At 40.1% G+C, this 21,006-nt stretch overlaps 1 protein-coding gene across 1 annotated transcript in view; it reads right to left on the reverse strand.

Annotated features, from left to right (window-relative positions):
* Nucleotides 1–21,006, reverse strand: part of ANO1 (anoctamin 1) — a 120,422-nt gene that overhangs the window by 48,279 nt on the left and 51,137 nt on the right. Inside the window, exons 6-12 of the mRNA XM_045017022.1 lie at nt 17,966–18,292; nt 12,434–12,532; nt 10,527–10,678; nt 8,932–8,986; nt 5,042–5,093; nt 1,518–1,583; nt 738–793 (exon numbers count right to left, since the gene is read on the reverse strand). Coding sequence (XP_044872957.1) covers nt 738–793; nt 1,518–1,583; nt 5,042–5,093; nt 8,932–8,986; nt 10,527–10,678; nt 12,434–12,532; nt 17,966–18,292 — 807 coding nt within the window. The remainder of the gene's footprint in view (nt 1–737; nt 794–1,517; nt 1,584–5,041; nt 5,094–8,931; nt 8,987–10,526; nt 10,679–12,433; nt 12,533–17,965; nt 18,293–21,006) is intronic.

A 21,006-nucleotide genomic window follows, 5' to 3' on the forward strand; every position in this document is an offset into this window, starting at 1 on the left:
AAGGGACCATCTGTAAATGTTTCAATACCATCCACTTCTCAGTCTCTTGGGTAAGGGTGTCAGTTAATGCTAACTGTGGTGTACCTATCAGTCCACTTTGGCATGGATAGTGATCCCCAAGTCATTTTATAAGGCCATCAAGTCAGAGGATGAAATCTTTGGGTCACTACCAACCTGATACAGATCCACACCAGTGCACCTATGGTAAATGACTCCATATAAAATTCCTTACTGTCCTCTGATCCTACCAGTCCCTATTGGCACTGTATATTAAAGTATTTGGACACTTCCCCAATGGCAACCCATTATACATACAGTCACTGACATTTGTTGGTTATATAGGGGGATGCCAGGGGGATTTAGACCAGGAAATTAGCCACTTGGAGTCACAGATATTAATACATTTCCTCGCCATAGTGCCAGAGTCCTTGGGAGCAGAAGGTCAAAAACTAGCAAAAGTATTTAATTTGCCAAGCCACATTAATAACTCCACTAACTTTATATTAAAGTAGCATTTTTGATGACCAGGGAACTAACTTGGAAGGTATTATTAAAAGCCAACACAGCTGACAGGTAAAGACTGTACAAGTTGTGGAAACTCATTATAAAAGCAGAGCAGGAAATTAAGCTTGTGAAACACTAAAGGTGTTTGGGATGATGCCATTAATATATAACACACTAAGGATTTCTTGGTGTCAGATTTGCAGAAATGTAAAATATATTCCAAGATCACTTACATCATGCAAAGGATATGCAGCACTGTAAACTCCATTGGCAAGCAGACTGGTGATTCCTTGAAAGACAAAGAAATAATAGTGATGTACAATTTTAAATTTGGACAGTCAAGTTAACATCCAACATTTCTTAAGAATTCCCTCAAAATAGCACTCATTTGGTTAGCTAATAAATCTTCTGCCATCTAATTCCTCTCCATATAGTTTCATTTTCATTCATACAGATCATTAAACAGGATTCATTTTACAAAATGGAAAACTGCAGAGAGTAAGAGGAAGTCATATGTTTGAGAATGAAGAATTAGGAGACAATGACTTGAAATCAGTCATTACAATAAATGATATTCTCTGAAAAGTCAGTCTGATTTGAAGAGCAAGGCTGCAGATTTTAAAGCAAAAAGCTGGATTGTAAGAAGAATATGGCTGGATTGATTGTGTAAGGGAACATACCTACTAGGGTTGCCAACAGTTCCTTATTACAAGGGACGTCCCTTATTTTTAAATCTTTGTACAAGAAGATAGGGAGTTTCTGAGTGCTGCAAAAGGCAGCAAGAAATACCCCTGGCAAATGTAGGGGAGTACTGCTTATTAGTAGTATTAATACTACTACTACTACTACCAGGAGGAGGGGCGGGGAAGGGGTGCTAAGAAACAGTTCCTTATTTTTGAAATACAAAGTTAGCAACCCTAATACATACGCACTCATCATACACTCAAAGTTTTTCAGATTGGTTAGCAAAGTTGTAGGGAAAGTCTTTGCAAAGACCTTGGCATAATACTTACCATATTTACCACATTTCCATCTTTTATTTAAAAGGGTAGTTTCCGTCTTTCTTCCCTCTCCTGTCCCTGTTTACACATTTGTCTATTAGTTACATACATGAGCCTTAAAGCAGTTAATGCTGCATCTGTAATGTGTGTGGGGTGGGGGAGTTGTGTGGAGTTTATTCTCTGCCTTGTGGAGAGTGATCTCATTCTTTAACTTATGGATAAATAAAGAGAAGTGAGGACGTAACAGGAGAAGTTATACATATAGTTAGAATTGTGCAATGGATGAAGAATGCACTTAGAAATCTCATCTTGCTACAGAATTCCAAAGATTGCTTAGCAGGACACGGATCCTTGGAGGCTATGGTATATAATTTCTAGATACTGTAAGTTTTATTATAGCTGTTGGCATTAATATAGCTACTGCCAAATATGGAGTTTCTACAAGTCTTTGAATGGGTCTCGTTACCCACTGAAGATATGTTTGGTGACTCTGCTATCTAATCTTGAACGATGACTTTTAAGATCACATCCTCAGTTGGTGTAAATTGACATTGCTCCATTGATTTTAACAGAGCTAAGCTGATTATCACCTGATCAAAATTGGGTCAGTGTGTATAATAAAAGTTTAAGAATATTACAAAGAGAAAACAACCCCCCCCAACCCGGCATATTGTGGTGTGTTCTATCTAGACAATTGTTTATTGATCCCTTACTGACATAACAGCATGGGTCTGGATGTAGAGAAATATAGAGTATGTCTACACCAGCAGTTTTCAAACAATGGAGCAGGTCTCCCAAGGAAGGCATGGGAATGTGCCAAGGGAGGCGCGAACTTTGTGCTTTTTTATTTATTTATTTATTTTAAAATAAGAGCTTTGGCTGTCAGCCCCGGGTGGCTGGGGCTCATGCAGAAGGGCTGTGCACACCCGGGAGGCAGGGATAAAGGGTACAGCTGGAGCCCCACCACTTAGGCTTGGCTTTCCTTCTCTCCCAGCCCCATCCATCATCTGGAGGTGGCGGGGCTCTGGCTGTCAGCCCTGAGGTGGCAGCAGCAGTGCAGAAGTAAGGGTGGCAATGGTGTACTAAGTCTAATGTGAAAAGTGATATTGATGAATATCACTTATCACATGGTCTCTCTTACTTTTGTGCTGCTGCTGGCACAGCGCTGCCTTCAGAGCTGGGTGACCAGCCAGCAGCCACTACTCTTTGCTCTGCCTTCACTGCTGGGTGGTGGTATATATACTTTGGGGGCGGGGAATAAACAACTACAGACACAAAGAAGGGGACCCGATCAAATAAGTTTGAGAACCACTCGTCTACACTATCATGTGGTCACAGCCTCTGACACATGCCCAAACCCCCTTACCATCCATGGACATGGACATGCTCTTCAATGTCGATATACCCTAAGAGCATGAACCAATGAAAGGTGTGTTTTTTGGTACTGTGGGAATTTTTACAAGCTCATTGAGGCCCTGATCTACAAGACATTAAGTGACTGCTGGAGGAGTTGCTGAGTGTCCTCAACCCTCAAGAGGTGCTCAGCACCTTTCAAGGCCATGCTTTAAAAAAAAATCCTACCAAGACTGCACAGTTATCAAGCAGCAAGAATTAGCTGCAGGTTTCACACTGCCTTCAGTTAGAAATGGGTAGCAGGCAGGTAATGCTCAGCCCTAGTGATGGCACTGCTGAAGATTTAAACACCCCACCTACTATATATGGACATGAAAAGTTTTGGACTACAATTCGCAGTTTCACAAGTATGCACTAATAAACAGCAAAGACTAGAGAGTGTTCACTGGGCAGCTTTGTTATTTCTACTTGGCAGCAAAGTTCAGAGGAAAGCACTTCCAATATATCCCAGGGTTACTAGTATTTGTTTAAATCTGTTCCAAAACTTTCTTTGATTATATAATGACCAAACATACAAGGTCAGATGGAACCACACTGATTTACACCCACTGATTACATGGCCCAATCACCTCTTTATATCATGCACTGTGTGTGGTTTTTCCATGTCCACATCTGGTGAAGGCGGTAGAAGGAAGGGGACCCAAAAAATGTAACATCTTTTTCCTCATTCAGGTAACTGTTAATGTGGTTCCGGTTTCTGACCAGGAAAGCAAGCAAGCAGCCAACTCTAGGACAAGATTCCACATTGAGCTGTGGGACTTTCCCCTGCCACAGTGCAAGTTCGTTATTTTGGCTATGAAACCGATCCAGCAGGAACTTTGAGAAAGGGAGGCCACTCCTGAATTTGGATTTCTCATGTTACATGAACAGTGCCTGGTTGCACCCAAAGTAATCTTAAGGTATATATGGACTCGCCACCTGTACACTGTAGGTTGGGACTTAAATTGCAAAGTCAGAGTATACAAAGCACTTCTGGCTTAATCATCCCTCCATTATTTGATGGATTTCTTAACAGCATTTTTGTCAATATTTGTTCAGAGCTACCTGTAATTCAAGTTTCCATACTTGTATTTAATTACCTGTGGACAGATGAATATTTTAACAGTTGCCAGTTTTTCCATTTGATTTTTTTCTTCCATGGGATATCAGGTGTGGAGATGACTGGACTTGAGGAAATTTAGTTTTTGCCACATATGATTTGGTTTATTATGAGCTATTTATTCACTTCAGTGCCATAGTTCACTGGATCCCTGCTTTTCATAATTAGTGTTAAAGAGACTATAAAACAGCTGAAGAGGGGATACATGGTCAGCAGGTCTTTATCAGGGTGACCTGATTTTTATTTCTTCCTGTTTACTGAATTTAACAGTTGGATCAGTTCTGAAGGCTAAAATCCCACATCCATAGGCAGCAGTAGCGTAAGTTTCCCCATATTACTCCTCTACTTTGTCACTGAACTGGAGAGACTACCTCTACATCTAGTGGTGAGGGATTAATCTAGTCCCCAGGCCCACTCCCATACGTGGCCTGTCTGCTGAGTTAGTGAAGAATGCCAATAAGGGCCAATTATGGTAGAGTTTTGAAGACTTGTCAACTGAGACCATTTCACACAAGCCCTTAAAGAGCTATCAGATGAAAACAATTTTAGGTGACTATTGAAATAGACTGGAATTATGTGGCTGGATCTAGACTGAGATCCTGAAGCTGCTGAAGTCCATGGCAATATTCTCATTGACTTCAATGTGGATAGGACTGAAACCCTAGAGATCAAGACATGACCACACATTATTAGTTGCGGGGCCATATCTTAGTGTTTTATACTGCCATCCAGTCCCTTTGTGAACGACCTCTTTGCGCCTGAAAATATTAATCTTGCTTTACAATTTGCTTAAAGATCTGACCATAAAATTGCTTTACAGCAATGAATCTACATCTTTACAGATGAAAAATGTTCCTGACTAACCATAAATCATAAACACAATATCTAAACTAAATGAACTTAAATCAAAATATGGAGGATAAAAACAAAAACAAATGAACAAACCATCCCTTCAGTTGCAATTTGCAAACGTTTGTGACACCTGAAAATGATGTTGAACTCAAACCTACATAAAGTTCCTTACCCATGCTATACTTGGCTTTGGTACATGTTGTTCTTTTCAGTATTTCATAAACCTATATTAGCAAGATGGAAGAAAAGAAAGCGTTACTTGAGATACTGCCATTGAACATCAAGATGTTCTGTGCAAATGAATCTTTTTCATAGTACAACCCAAATAAACATTTTTGGCACAACTGAGCTGTTGATCACAGCTAGTAAATCAACATTCTCTATTAAAAGCTTGATATTATTATGTTTTAAGGAATGTTGTTATTTTCATATACAGTATCTGTAGAAAGGAAAAAAAAGTTTGATGACTAAACTGTCAGTTAGTAAGATATAATCATCCCTGTTGTTTCAGTAAAGAGATGTGCTCTCATACAATGAAGCACATATTGGACCTGGAGGGAGGCTAGGGGAAATTCTTTTGTAATTAAAAATGAATGAAATAATAAATTAACTCTGTGAGGAACAGCACACTACTCCCCTTTACCCTGTCCAGTCAGGAGAACCACAAAGTGGTTTCTTCAGGATGCTGGCCTGCTCTCGCTCCTCTACACCATTCCCCAGCCTAGGGCACCATCATGCAATTTCCTTTTCCTCTTGAACTGAGTGGGCAGGTGGATATATGGGACATTCCTCTCTTCTTTCAAGGCAGGTGGTAGCCGAGGGTGCTGTTGCTCTTCTTAAAGATATTTTAGAGGCCCAATTAATGTTTATAACTTGCTAGTGCATCCACATTTATAAGTCAGTGCTTTGAGAGAGTGCACCAGTTTCAGAAGTGTAATGCTGAAGGACTCTACCACACAGACCTGGATGGAGCCAAAAGAATCTTTGAGATCTATTTAGTGAAGAATTTACATACTAAGGATGCCCAAGTATACTCTGGCACTGTAAATTACATGCCTATTCATATAAACATTCAAAGGGTTATTTTTGGATGTCTTTGCTTCTCTCTTATGAGGTACATATATGACTCCACCACAGAATGTGAATGCCTCATAATCGTGGGTGTATTTTATCCTTGCAACATTGAAGTGAGGTAAGAAAATATTATCCTCATTTTACAGATTGAGAACTGAGACACAGAGTAGACTAAGCAACTTGCCTAAGTTCATATAGGAAACCTGTAGTTGAACTGAAAATTGAATTGCAGTCTCTTGAAGCCCAATCAAGTTCCCTATCCACTAGACTAGGCCAACCTTCATCCCATCTGTCATTCTGCCTTATATCTCACTGTTTGCAGTGTTGTAGCTGTGTTGGTCCCAGGATACAAGAGATAAAAGGTGGGTGAGTTAATAACTTTTATTGGACCAACTTCTGTTAGTGAATCAGACAAGCTTTTCAGTTTATGGACTTTGAAAGCTGGTCTCTTTCACCAACAGAAGCTGGTCCAATGAAAGTTACTACCTTACCCACCTTATCTCCCTTAAATATTACTATTTCTTAACTTGGTTGAGCTCTCACTCTCACATGTGGCAACTTGGTTGAGCTGAGGGGTTGTTACAGAAATCAATTCAATAGTCTTATATGCTTACTAATGATTATATGTTATAAACTATAGTCCTATCTAGATATATCAACAAACATAGCAACTCTTCTTGAGACACATGCATTAGCTTCTCAAGGGACTGCTTGATCATATTGTCTTCGTCTTTGTTCCCTGCCCAAACCTTTTATCTCCTCCCTTTGCTCTTTTCTTAATTTAGGGCTATATTGTGACTACTCCTCCCTCACGTCCTACCCCGACACAGCCAAGGGGCATGTCTTTGTGGGAAGATTCCCTTGCCATCATACAGCTGTGCAAGGGCTACCTGAATCATAGTGTCTGGGGACGCTCAGGGTTTATACAGCAGATAAGCAAGGAAACAAGTTGGCAGGAAGTTAGAGGAGCCCCAGAGGAATCATTCCTCTATTATTATTTGCCCCTAAGGGTCCCAGATGAGATTGGGGACCCCATTATTATTTTCTGTATTTTTGTAGTGCCAGAACTCCATTGTGAAAACATGGCAAGAGACACCCTGCCCAGAAGAGCTTACAAACTACATGGACAAGACAGACAGAAGACAGGAGGAAACCCAGTCACAGAAAGGTAAAATTACCTGCTCATGGTGACATCATAGGTCAGGAACTGAGCCTGTAATACAAGCCAGGTTTCCTGACTCCACATCCAGTGCCCTATCCACTAGACTACATTACCTCTGACATGCGTAAGGCACAATCTAGTCCTTAGATTGTAAATGTTCTGGGGGCAGGGACTATCTTTATTTGCATTGCATATCTCTGGCACAAAACAATTAATAAATAATAATAGCTCTTCAGAAGAGCTCTGTGTAAGCTTGAAAGCTTGTCTCTCTCACCAATAGATGTTTGTCCAATCAATGGTATTACCTCACTCACCTTGTCTCTCTATGGCACTTCTACACACAGAGCATTAAGTCCTGCAATGGAGTTGCAGGGGTGTAAATTAGGGCAAATTTATAAAATGCTGTACAAGCGGTAGAAGAGGGAGTGTGTCTAGTGAACAGAACACCAGCTCTGGAGGCAGAATCTGTATTCTATTCCTGGCTCTGAACCAATTCACTGTATACTTTGGGCAAGTCACTTCACTCCCAAATGCTTCAGTTTCACCATCTGTAAAATGGGGCCGGGGGTAATGATACTGACTTCCTTTGTAAAGAACTCTGTGGATGAAAGATTCTATACACCTGCTAAATATTATTAGAGTTCTGAAAATCTACCCTAGCACTGCCTAAAGTGCACCATAGAAGTGAATGTTACAAGTTAATATAATAAGGGGGAATGATCATTCAGACAATAACTCTGATTGAAATTCAGTGACTTCTGTTCCTGTTAAGCTTGGTTTAATGCCATTTTTGTTGTTGTTAAATACAGATATTATTTTAAAAGTTAGGAGATGTAAATTCCGCTTCATAGCCCAATGCTACTTTAAAAATATCCAACAGTGCCAGTAATACGTAGCTCTTAGATAGTGTTTTTCATCAGTAAATCTCAAAGCTCTTTACAAAGCAGGTCAGTAGCCTCATTTGACAAATAGGGGAATATAGGCACAGGAAAGGGAAGTGACTTGCCCAATGTTATCCAGCAGACCCGTAGCAGAGCCAGGAAAGGCATCCAGATCTTCTGAGTCCTAGTCTGGTGCTCTGTCCGTTAGTCCGTGGTGTGTCCCAGAATTATTGAGATTCTAAGGGTATGTCTGCACATTTGGTGGTGTGTAAAGTACAGACACTGTGCGCAAAGTGAGCATGTGTATAAACAGCAGTGTAAATGGTGAGGCACAGCTTAGGCAAGCAGAGTACCCAAAATGCTGAACCCCCAGTGAATGTAGCCTACGCTGCTCTCTACATGCCTAGACAGCACCTCCCATGTCTATGCTGCTTTTTTAGCAGTGTAGTGTCCCGCTGCCTCCCTGCTGTCAGAGACTTTCCCAGTTGCAGTGAAAGGCTTGGGCAATATTGAAAGGCTCTGGCAGGTGGAAAGCAGTGAGGAAAGACACCTCATTGCCTCCCCGTTGCCAGAGAGTCTTTCACTGCTGCAAATAGCATGCTGCAGTGAGAAGTGTAGACACACCCTGACTTTCATAGCAGCATGTTTCTACACGTGTAGTGCCTGTACTCTACACACCACCATAAGTGTAGACAAAGCCTAATAGAATCAAAACTGAGTTATTGTGCAAAAGAAGGCATACTGTTAATCCCAAACAGTATTTAGCAGCCACACTAGAACTGTGCCCTGGAAATGCTTCATTTTGTTATTTAAATCATTTCTGTCATTGACAATTAGTGGCATTTGGTACTGGGAGTTTGGATTAAAACTAGCAAGGGAGCACTTGAAACTCACATACTTATGGGAATACCCCTGCTGTAAATTATTTTAAAATACAATACTTACTATCGTGCTTCTAGTTTTGCTGTCAAAGAAGGACTCTTTGTCAGACAAATCAAATCTGTTAAAACATTAGAAAGAAGAGAAAAAAAAAGATTGCTCATTAGGTAAAAAGCTGCCTATAATTTTCTACACTTGGTGACCTCTTTTCATTTATCCTGAGGATATTGCTGAGCAGTAATATTTACTGCTTGTGATTAATGTTATTGTCAATGAATAAACATAAAATGAATCTAATCTAATCTAATCTAATATCCCTTCTAAAGGAAATGCCCATCCCAAACTCCCCAGTTTAGGGGGTTTGGCAACAGGTTTCATTGGTTTTATAGATTCATAGATTTTTAAGGCCAAAAGAGACTGTTATGATCATCTACTCTGACTTCCTGCATAACACTGACTTAACATTTCACCCAGTGATTTTTTTGATCTAGCCAAGAGTTCTTTTGTTAATCACGCTGGCCCAGCTTTTGCCTCCTTTATTCCATAATTATTCTAAAAGTAGTTTCATTGGGAAAAAAAAAAGTGAGACCAGACAAGTGTAAGATCCTTCTCAACCTAAGTGCACGTTACTAAATATGACCCTTTGTGATACTCGGGCATCCGATTATTTTATTGGATGAACATCCCTCATGCTATAAATTCACATATCAGGTCAATTTCTACAAATCTGGACATATAGCAAAGGAGACATACTCTGCAAACATGTCATTTACATGCACCCATATTCTGCCTGATACCATCCTACTGCACAGCACCCTTTCATGTTCTGTGTCCACTAAAGGTAAAAAAAAATGTCTGTGTGGTGGAGATGCTGTGCCCAAAGACTATTATTTGCTCTGGGGAATTGTGTGTGGGTATACATATAAACCATGCCTCTTCTCCCAGAGCCACATCCTCTTAAAACCTCTCTGCTCCTGGGATGCGACACCAGGAGGGCCTGTAGAATGGTCTTGCCAGAGATTTCCAGAGGCGGCAAAACTTTTGCCAGCCTCTGCTTTTTCCATTTTTCCTGACATGCATATATACACAATTTCAGTTATTCTTGAGATCTCAGAATGGGCCCAAACCTGTTCCTATTGAAATCAATGACAAAACTCCCACTGACTTCTAGGAGAGCCAAATCAGGACCTCTCCTTGTAGATGGTACACAATACATGTATTACCTGCCCATATACTATTAAGGAGGCTATCAGTTATGTTTATCAAACCACACTCCCATATACAAATCTTACTGAACACTTCATTTTTACAGTGAAAAGGACCATAGTAAAACCATAAGTATTATGATATACATTGATCTTTGTAGTCAAAAAGGCATATTTGTTACTTTGGTCAGGAGGGTGCTACATATACAATTTGACAGCTAAAATGAACACAAATGCCACACAGAGATTCTTAAAAAGCCCGATTCCTGCACAGTGAACTAGATAAGATTTAACTTATTATGAAAAGGAAAAGTGACCATTTTAATGATCACTTCTGCAATATCAGTGCTGATGCACATTTTTCTAACAACTTATTCATGTCTGTGTCTCAAGTGGTATTACAAAGGCTTGATCCTGTTGATGCAAGCAGTTAATTTAGACGACGCTTTCACTTACAAGTGTTGTTTCTCCCGGGAGAAGGGGTAAGAGAGGCGTTTCACTGTCTCTGGTTTGTTTTCTGCTACTTTTGGTTGGATAGGTTCTGTTATTTTTTGAATTACAGAATTAATTTTTTTCAAAAGACCATGGGTTTGATTTATCTGATACACCTGAGAAGAAGGAAATGAACAATTAATACTATATTGCTATCAAATTATTAATAAAAGATACTGAAGTATAAGGAATAAAACCATCATTTAAATAAATACACTCAAATAAACTAATAAGGAGCAGTGTGCTATTGCTCTACCTTCTTTAAAAGGTTGAGAAACAGATGGACGAAAAGGGCAAATTGAGGCAAACTCAGAGTCCAATTATTCCCTAAGAGTCAACTCCTGCCCCTTATTCATTCCAAAGGATAAGGCTGACTGCTTCACAGAGCTAAAACCATAGAACTACTCTGTGGCCACTACAGCAGCTTAAAGGTTGAAGTAACTTCTGTGGCCATCGTAAGCCACTCTGTGGGGTGAGAGCAAGGACTGGAAGATCCACATAGCAATGGATTCCTTCTCCCAAGAACTAATGAGTGTAATCACATCAGGAGCACACTTCTGACCTCCAGGGTGCCCAGGGAAGCTTGCATGTGAATGCCCTGCATCATGGGCTTTTAGCATCCCGTCCCTTCCATGTAATGGAACCACAGTGGATCTACTTTTCACCAGTGCAGTAGGGGCAATTTGGGCCTATGGTACCAAACAAGTGCCAAAGTTATACAGGAATTGTACTAGAAGATTAAAAAAAAAAAGAATAAAACTTCACAGCCTGAGCCACAAAGTTCCACTCTAAAGCCAGATACAAACTACCTGAGGTGTCTAGATGAAGAGGTTTGGTTTGAGCTCATTTCTAGGTGCAGCCAAGTGAAAATTCATTCCTCATTTCTGCTAGGTACAGAGGCAATAACTGGACTATGCTTGAAAGCTTAGAAACCTCTCACTCACTCTCTTGACAAAAATGCCCTTTCCTATGTGATACTATTGCTCCAAGGAGCTTAATGGCCTTAACAAAAGAGGAAACATAATTAAAGTAAATAAAGCGATAAGTGGGCTAGGATGCCACTAATACAATATTTAAACCAAAAGTTTAAATTTAGTTTTACTTGCAATAAATTACTTTGGGCTTTGAGGCTGTCTCTTGTTCCATTAGAGACTTCTTTCTCTGCAGTGTCTGGAACCGGCACTTAAGAAATCATTAAATATTAATCCACCTCTAAGTTATGTTCACTGAAAAGTACAGCTACATATGAAAGATTATTTAAATTTTGGTCTCTGGAGAAAATACACTATCATTTTTATAATGATACTTCAAATATTCCAAAGGGTAATTTATCCTAAGCTAATTTAGTTCCAGACCCTGCAAACACTTACATGCATGATTAACTTTATGCACACGAGTAGTCTCTGAGCTCAATGGAATTATTTGCATGCAAAATGCTACTCCCACATGTGTGTTCAGGATTGGGGCTTTGCTGGAGTAAGAAAAAATAAACATTCCACATAGTGTATATTTAAGAGTCTATTATCAGCTACAATCTACCATTTCAAAATGTACTGAAGGTATGAAATATTGTACAAACTCATTTGTATCATGTGAAGAATAAGACCAGGAGCTAGGAACTCTTGATTTCTGTTCCCAGTTATGAACATGATTCTTTCTGTAGCGTTAGGCAAGTTAATTAGGCATTCCTCCTCAATTTCCTTCTGTGTAAAAGGCAAATAGGAATACTTACTCCCTTGCAAAGTTGTTGTGAGGATTAGTTAATGCTTGTAAAGTGCTGTGAGGATGAAAAGCCCTACATAACTGTTGGGTGTACATTCTGTGTGTATGTGGAGGTATGACTCTTGGAGAAAAAGAAAATGATCACGAACCTTTTTTGTGGGCATCTTGAGTTTCAGAAATTCTGCCTCCCGGCACAAAACATTCCAAGGTGCATGTATTTTTACAAATCCAACCCCATGTATTTTAGTCTAAAAAAGGAAGAGACAAACAGTAATTCAGATGAAATAAAATAAGATGCTATTTTTCTTCCAGTTTCATACACATTGAGGAATCAAATAGTCCACAACAGACAACATTATAAATCTCATCTGTTTAAAACAAAACTGGGAAACAACTGCTTCTAAATACCAACAATATTATCATTGAATAAATCATCTGATTTACTGTCCACAAGGTGCTCAAACCACAAACATGAAACAACATTGTCCTCCAACAAAATAATTATCCCAAGGTAGAATAATTATCTTATTTTAAAGTGAGAAAATAAGAGTTGTTTGGAAAATAAAAGGTATTTGCTATGGACAAGGAAAATATACCCAGTCACTCACATTTGAATCAGACAAGAGTATGTCTACACTGCAATTAAAAATGCACAGCTGGCTCATGCCAGCTGACTTGGCTTTCAGGGCTCACAGGCTAAGGGACTTTAACTGTGATGTACATGTTTAGGCTCATGGGGGTGGGTGGGCTGTACATGGCGAGGTGGGAGGGTTTTAGACATACCCAAAAGAGCCTGAGCCTATGAGGTTTGAACATCTTGTGCAAGGTGTTAAATGGATTGATGTAAATGGAGTTGAGGATAGTCAGCAGCGTCTCACAGCATATGTTCAGAACCTCTAAGGATCAGAATGACAGTCTTCTTGTAAGAAAGAGGCAAAAATGCTTCTTCTGCAGAGCTGTTGTATACATCTGAGCTTAAATGGTAAACTTTTATATTAATACTACAGAAAGATTTATAGGAAAATATCCAATTTCGTCATACATTGGTCCAGATTCTTCCCTGCATTAGGGCCACTTTGTACTGCATGGCTGACATGTAGCTGTCCGAAAGCCAGCATAGCTGACTATGTGAAGAGGCAGAGAGTTGGTGTAATGATTCCTATAACAATCCTGCTCCCTACCCTCCAAATGCTAGCGTACGGAGATGGGGTTGGCTGTCCCTGCTCAATCATGCAGAGTTGGGGTTCATTCATCTTTTCTATTATACAACTTATTTTTAACAAACACATTTGCTCTCAGTGACGTGTTCCTCACTATCCCCAGTAGTGACTCAGATGCTGAGAAAGTCCATGCTTGCAGCTTCTGAGCTGCATGTACTGAGTGCAGTATGTAATTACAAAGTTGAACAGACAGGACATGCCAATGCATTTCACAAGAGCAGACTGGTGACATTTGATTTGAGGCACACTGCTAGGCTTCAAAATCAGTGGTTAGAATTAAGAGGAAGCCATGGAGCTCATTAACACATACAGACCACGGGAATTGCTCCCATCTATTTTCTGCCTTCCTTTGGCAGCCAAGTTTACAAGTAATATTTGGGTCTTCGGATATTTTTATATTGTGTGACCTAAAAGCTGTGGAGAAGATTTGATTTCCTTGTTGAAGTACCTACTTGCCTCATCTCTGGCCTGCACATAAACGGAGGAGCTTTCACATGAACAGCTGTGTTATCTATGTTCAAAGGCAAGTAAGTCTGCTGAGAATTTTAAAGCCAGTAGTACAGGTATTTGAAAAACAGGAATCTTCAAAAGCATAACCACCTCTCTTGTAACACTGAAAGCAAGGAAGAACCTGGGGTGATTCCATGCTTTCAAAAGTATATATACTCACAAAGATGACAGATAACAGTATTGGGCCTTTTTGTTCCCGTGTGCAGTGGAAGTGCTGGAAACTCCAAATATGCATGAGGAAAAAAATGCCTTCCTCCTCCTTCTCCCCAAAAATATTGTCTAGATGCCATCATGCCACTGAAAAGGGGAATCCTAGGAAGGTGTGCAACTAGCAAAAGAAGAGTGCCTTGTCTGATTCCTGTGCTTGTCATCCTCAGCCATGTGCGGAAGAGATTTTCCAACACTTAGAGCTACCCACGATCCTTCAGGCCCTTGTCAGATGCACATGTATTTAAATGTACATTATATTGTGATAGTGGTTTTCTTCCCTTCCATTTCAAAACATTAGAGTGAATGGTTCTTATAATTCATCAGATCAACAGGCTATTACGTTTAAACTGAGGTATAGCTTTAAACAGCAAAAGACTTCAATCTTTCTGGCTTTATCTTTCCATTCTCGCTGCTGTACTTGCTTATGCAAGTATAAAAGCTTGTTTTCAGCCTGCAATACTCTGCACCTGCTTTCTGGAAATACATTATTCAGGGGACATAAATAGTTGCCATCCTCCGATGTGTCATAGCTTCAAAAACATTTATGAGTTAACTTCACAAAAGAGAGTTTAAGCAACTTAATATAGGTCTTCCTTTTAACAAGTGCTCACTTTTACTAGTATTAAAGATCTGCAGTGTGACTTCATGGCTCTTCCAATAATGCCTTTCAGACTCAAGCAAGTGGCTGCAAGCTTTTTGCCTTACACTCAAGCTTTGGACATGAAAGTTGATGTAGATCCCTGTGGCTCTCATCTCCGTACATTTCTTTTCTGTTTTGATATCTTGTATTGAGAGGACAGTGTCCCTCAGGAGGGGTATGCATGATGTCCTAGTTTGAACTCAAAGACCTTCAACATTATTTAAAGTAGTATTACATGTGATAGGTGGGGACACCCTGCCGTGTAAACTATTTTAATCTGCATGACTTGGCACAAGGAGATTGCCAATCTACTATGGTAGTTTTCAAATTAGATGGAAGGCTCTTGTTACTTATATTTGGGAATACAGAACCTGAAATGGAAACTCATTTCACTTTTCCAGGGTTTGTCCTATCTGTACATTCATGAATGTTTAATGGACATATTGAGGATTTTTTAATGTGCAGATCACAGATTTAAGACCCAGCTCTTAGATCTTGTAAATAAAACTTACAAAATGTTTACCTTCTCCCTCTGCAACCTCAGGCATATTGACTGGATCAGTTAATTAAAACATAGTCGCTTCCTTTGAAATGAATCTGACCATGGCTATCTCTGCTAATCACACTGGCAGCAGATCACATACACCCCCAATCATTTTACATAGTCAAACAGTCTTTTAATAGAACACATTGTTTTTGCTGTGCAGGTGAAAGGAGTTATATACAGCATCACTGATCTCTAATTATAGTGGAAGGATGAAATAACATCTGAAATCCGCACTTAATCTAGCACTTAATCTAGACCATTTACACAAGGCCCCCATGAACAGATTTCATTCCTTTGGAGGCTAAACTGAAATGTGACAATTTCAGTGTAAATAGCTCTTTTTCAAACAGATTGGAATTACAAGTGGGCCCAATCCACAGAATTTAGATGCAGTTTGGATATTGACCAAAGTTCAAAGGGTGTTTGAAGCTGGAGTTTTTTTTCATGCTCAGTTTTAGCTGTAATATTAAAGTGTCAGTGACTTCTGTTATAACAAAGGATACACCATAACATGAACTTTCAAGAGATGATCCTAAAATGAGAAACTTCAGATCTAGGTCAATATTTTAAACACAGCAATAGAAAGTTGTTCAATCTAAGGGTTAGGTCAAATTCATATCTCGATTTTGAACAGTCCAAAAAGTTCAGGGGTTTTCATATCTCAGGGTTTGATGTGGGTCCATCTTAAGGACTTTCAAAAAGTCTCTTAAAATACAGATTTTTTAAAAATTCTACATATTTTAACAAAGAGGCTAATTATGAAGAGTACCATGTAGATCAGTTAAAGATCACTTTTAGCAATTCCATGACAATTTCCCCCCCAATGTCTATATTAATGTATTTGCTGTTTTAAAAGCCCATGATGTTCAGAAGCCCAACTCTGAGATGTATTAAATACTGTAATGATTGATACTGGTCACCTCTTCTATACCTTCTCTCCTCCTCCACTCCACTTTTGTCCTCAGTTCCTCTCCAACAGGGGGGAGAAAGCTATGGCCAGGACAAACCCATATGAGGGGTACAATTGGAGGGAAATACTGAGTTCCTGAGGGAGAGAAGGCAGGATTTGCAGGCCTTGGCTAGGAGAAAGGGCTCTCCAAAATATATGGATATCCTGAGATCTGCGGAGAAAACTTACACACATCTGATCTGGTCATCTGCAAAGATGTCCAGGACATTCACTGATGGCTGGCCCTTCTGTGGTACTCCCCTGGCTTCTCTTTTTCCCCAGCAGTAGGACTCCCTCAGGAACCATGCCTCTCTGCCACCTTGTTCCTTATCACCCCACACTATCTCTCAGGGGCAGGAGGGGAGGCGTGTCATAGACTATAAGAGACAGGTCCTAGGGGGTGGTGCTTAATCTTAATAGGGTCAGAACTCATTTCCATGGGAATTTCTCCACTGGTTTATCTTGGGACAATGCTTCATAAGGACTTCTCCATGCCACTGTCTGGTCACCCTCCCACTCCAACCCACAGAAACCTGTAGTGTCTGCATGGAGGGCCTTGTGTGGACTAAGTGAGAGGAGAGTGTGTGAACAACCAAGGGGATGCCATTCATTTCAGCCCCTCAACACCATGAGAGGCTATATATATATGCTACTGTCCTGAATGTGTTCACAGTATATTTGTTTGTTTAGGCCATGAACTTGATTGATGCTATGGACATTATATATAATATGAATAGCTGAGAGAATTTGAATATTACTACTGAGCATATAGAGTAACATTTTCCCAGTGGTTTCAAAATGTGCTATCAGTTTGTGTTATATTACATTTATGAAGAAGCAAAAGTTATATCCTATTATGCTAAGACAAAAATTGAGGTAATGTGTACTCTTCTCACAACTACTAGGGTTTATTCATTACTGAACTCAGTGACATATCAGGCTCTTTGGGGCTGTTGATACCCATCTTAGTTTAGTGCAGACTTCAGGCAGTTAAGATCTAGAAGCAGGGCCCCCAGAGGATTCAGGAGGCCTGGGGCAAAGCAATTTTGGGGGCCCCTTCCATAAAAAAAAGTTGCAATACTATAGAATACTATATTCTCATTGGGGCACCTGCAGGGCCTGGGGCAAATTGCCCCACTTGCCTCCCACCCCCACCCCGGGCGGCCCTGTCTAGAAGTACAGTAAGTTGCATACTAGTATCAGATAAGACAGTTCTAGAAGTGCTCCAGTTTTTTCTTCACTAACTGTTCAGAGTACTTCAGTTCCTGGATGGTGAAAATGCCATGAGAAGCCTGCATCACATGTTTTTTTCTTGAGAAATTAAAATCTGAATTTAAAAAAGTTAACAAACATTCACTTCAGAAACTGTCTTTTATATACTGGGAGATCAACTACACTAGGGGCTGACCTAGTTGCTAAGATGACTGGTATGAAAGGGAGTTCAGGGTGCTACAAAAAATAAAGGTCAATACTGGGAGGCCATGAGCATCTGTAACTCCCACTAGAGTCAACAGGGGTTTCAAGTTCTCAGGAACAGCTTGATATTTCTCAATATTTGGTCCTTACTTATCTTATTAAGGTAAAAGAGTTCAAAAGTTTATTTACATCTTCATCTCTTTCCAATTCCAGACCAGCCTCCATGAGGTTGCCTTCATACTCTTCTCTGCGGAATCTCTTATCATCTTCATGATAGTCCATGTGAGTCTCACTTTCTCCCACGTGAAGGTGCCCGCCCTTCCCAGGAAGCTGATGATCCTGTTTGATGCTTCGGGCACTTGAGTCATTGTGATGAATTCGTCTAGTGAGCGTCTTACTGACTGAGGATTTCTTGTAATGGTAAACCAAGATGTAGTCCACTTTCCTCTTGCCATCTCTAAAATAGAGTCCATGTTTGCAGTTGGCATCTGGATCCTGACACAGCGAATTTAATAACTGTGAACAATGTGGGAGGGAAGAGGAGTAATTACTACACTTGCAGACAAGGACACCAAACAAACCAAATATTAAAAGAAACCACATTCACATTGTTTCTCCTTGTACAGAGCAGAGAACATCTTATCTTCAAACACATGAGTTTGAGGACTGCCTCCTGTGCCACTTAGTCAAAGATTTTGCAAGTTAACACCTGCAATTCTGTTGATTGACCAGTTAGAGTTTTATTGGTCAGAAATAAATAGATAAAATGACTGGGATTTAATCTAATTACCAGCAGTCTAGTTCATAAGTGAGCTACTTGGTGGGTTTGATTTTCTCCCTTTGTAGGCTAATCACCAGTAAGATCATCTGTCCTTCACCAAAGACATCTGTGTTTTAATTCTGATAAACAGATTAATTTCATGTGCAAACATTTCTCACTGCTCTTATCTATGGCTGCAAGTTTGCATCATCTGAGGAAAGAGATCAGCTTAGAGAGAGACCAGCAGGAGCCAGCTGGCTATGTAGCTGAGCCAAAAATGCAAGTGGATAGTAGACAGGGAACCTAGTTCAGTCCTTGCTTAGTTTGATTTTTTTCTCATGTACAGTCCATGTCTCATTGCAATTTGATGGTAACAAAAGAGATGTACTCCAGACTGGAATAATTCACTGCAAATTAAAACCTATTTACACTGGTGTTATGAGATACTAGAAACTGCATTTTTGAAACTCCAACTCCAGTAGAACCCTAAATCAATCATTTCTTTATTAATTCCAGACTCAACAGGGTAAATACAAAAAATTAATGTTTATAAAATATTAATGCATAATACTATTTATATGCCTCTCATATACATTGCATTTCTCACACAATGCCAAATTCTGCCTTTGGATGTGCACACATAGCTACAAGGGGAGAAATTGGCCAATAGATTTTACTTGTTTTCACAGTAAATACTAATTGCAGCAGTGACGCTACAAAGGTTCAGGGGCCCTTGTACATTTTATGGCTTTTAATTTAGCAGACAGAATTTTAAGGCAAGAAATACTTTCCTCTGTAATAAATTGCTGGTGCAAATGAAAGCAATTGGCCATCAATGTCCAACTGCAATATGTGCATCTGCAGTTCGTTTGGTACATAAAACAGTGGATGCAAGCATTTGGGGGAACACAATTGTGTTCACAAAGAGGCCATCCTCAAATGAAGAGAGCTACATATTGTTACCAGTTTTGACGCGAGTGGCTAGTCAAAGTTTGGGGCCCTGGGATGTCCCTGTTGGGAGCAGAAATTGGTAACAGATTTCTTTGATGCAGTTTTGTTTATTTACAAAAAATGTACATAGTCCTGTGTCTCTAAATGCAAAAAGGAATCAAAGACCAGGAAACAGTTTCTTTTGCTCACAAACACCAAAAACGCTCATTTCAGCCTGCGTCCCTGACTGAAAAACCCCATCCAGGTTCTTCCAGGGTCAGACACCCTGCTTTCAGCTGCTCCTTTTGGCCCTCTCTCTCTCTCTGTTAGGCCGTTTCTACATTATAGATGCTACAGTTGCATAGCTACATCACCATTGCTGTGCCACTATACTGCTGTAGTGTAGTGGAGTCAACAGTGATGGGAAGGGGTTTCTCTGTTTCTGTAGAAACTCCACCGCCCTGAACCACAGTAGCTAGGTCAATGGAAGCATTCTTCCACTGACCTAGCTTTGTCTATACCACGGATTAGGTCAGGATACCTACAGCACTCCACTATGTTGACCTAACTTTAAGTGTAGACCAGGCTTCTATCTCTCCCTGTTTCCGTCTGTTCAGCTTTCTCTCCTGCCTTCCACCCACACCGGACTTACAACAACACTCAGCAAAAGCTCCTAGGTGGGTTCACATATTCCTTTTGTCTTAGGTGAGGGGCTTATCTTTACAGTTATGTTAATTGAAGGATGTGGTCATACCTATTGGTGAGGTTTTAATTCAAAGTATTACAAGGTTTGACCCTCTCATAACATTCAGAGTGCAATTAATTACAGCCTACAATAGACTCAATATTAAGTTCTTAGGACCAGATTAAAACAAAATCCTTCAGGATGCATGAAAAATATGTAAATTCTGCTAAAAGGTCAGTTTTTATTGGAATGGGTAGGCTGATTTAAAGAGGCTTCATCCCCTCTTCCTCTGATCCTGCACCAGAAGCACCTTCCACATATTTAGGGCTTCTTGGGTCTTGTTGAGTGTGGCCCAAGTACATCTCTTTCTGCACTATCAACCTACTGTCCTTCAAACCTGCAGGAACCTGCTGTCTTAGAACTCCTTCTGGGATAGGGCAGTTCCATACTTTCTCTAACGTAAGCCAGTGCCTTCAGGAGACAAACTGGGCCCAAGATTTTTGCCTATTATTAGGCCAAATTCTGAAGTCATTGTGCAATTTACACTCAGGCAATATTCTGACTTTGGCCAGCAATTCCCAATCTGCCCGAGTTGGAAGGGAGCCGATAAACACTTTAAATAGGGATCCAGGCTGGGGTGACCAAGCAAAAGTCTCTCTTGGTTTACGAGCATAGTAATAACATAGCTAATGGTAACAAGATATAATTTACTCATTGTTCAGTTGTTGATGGGGGAAGAGCCCAGATGGGATCACTCCTCTCCTCAGCATCCCCTTCAAGAACATCATTCGGACATTCGGTTTGCAGGGGGCAATTAAAAATGTGCAGATTTTGTGACAGAAAAATATTTGGGGA

Source organism: Mauremys mutica, chromosome 4 (assembly GCF_020497125.1).
Source record: "Mauremys mutica isolate MM-2020 ecotype Southern chromosome 4, ASM2049712v1, whole genome shotgun sequence".
In the NCBI taxonomy this organism is placed as follows: Eukaryota; Metazoa; Chordata; order Testudines; family Geoemydidae; genus Mauremys; species Mauremys mutica.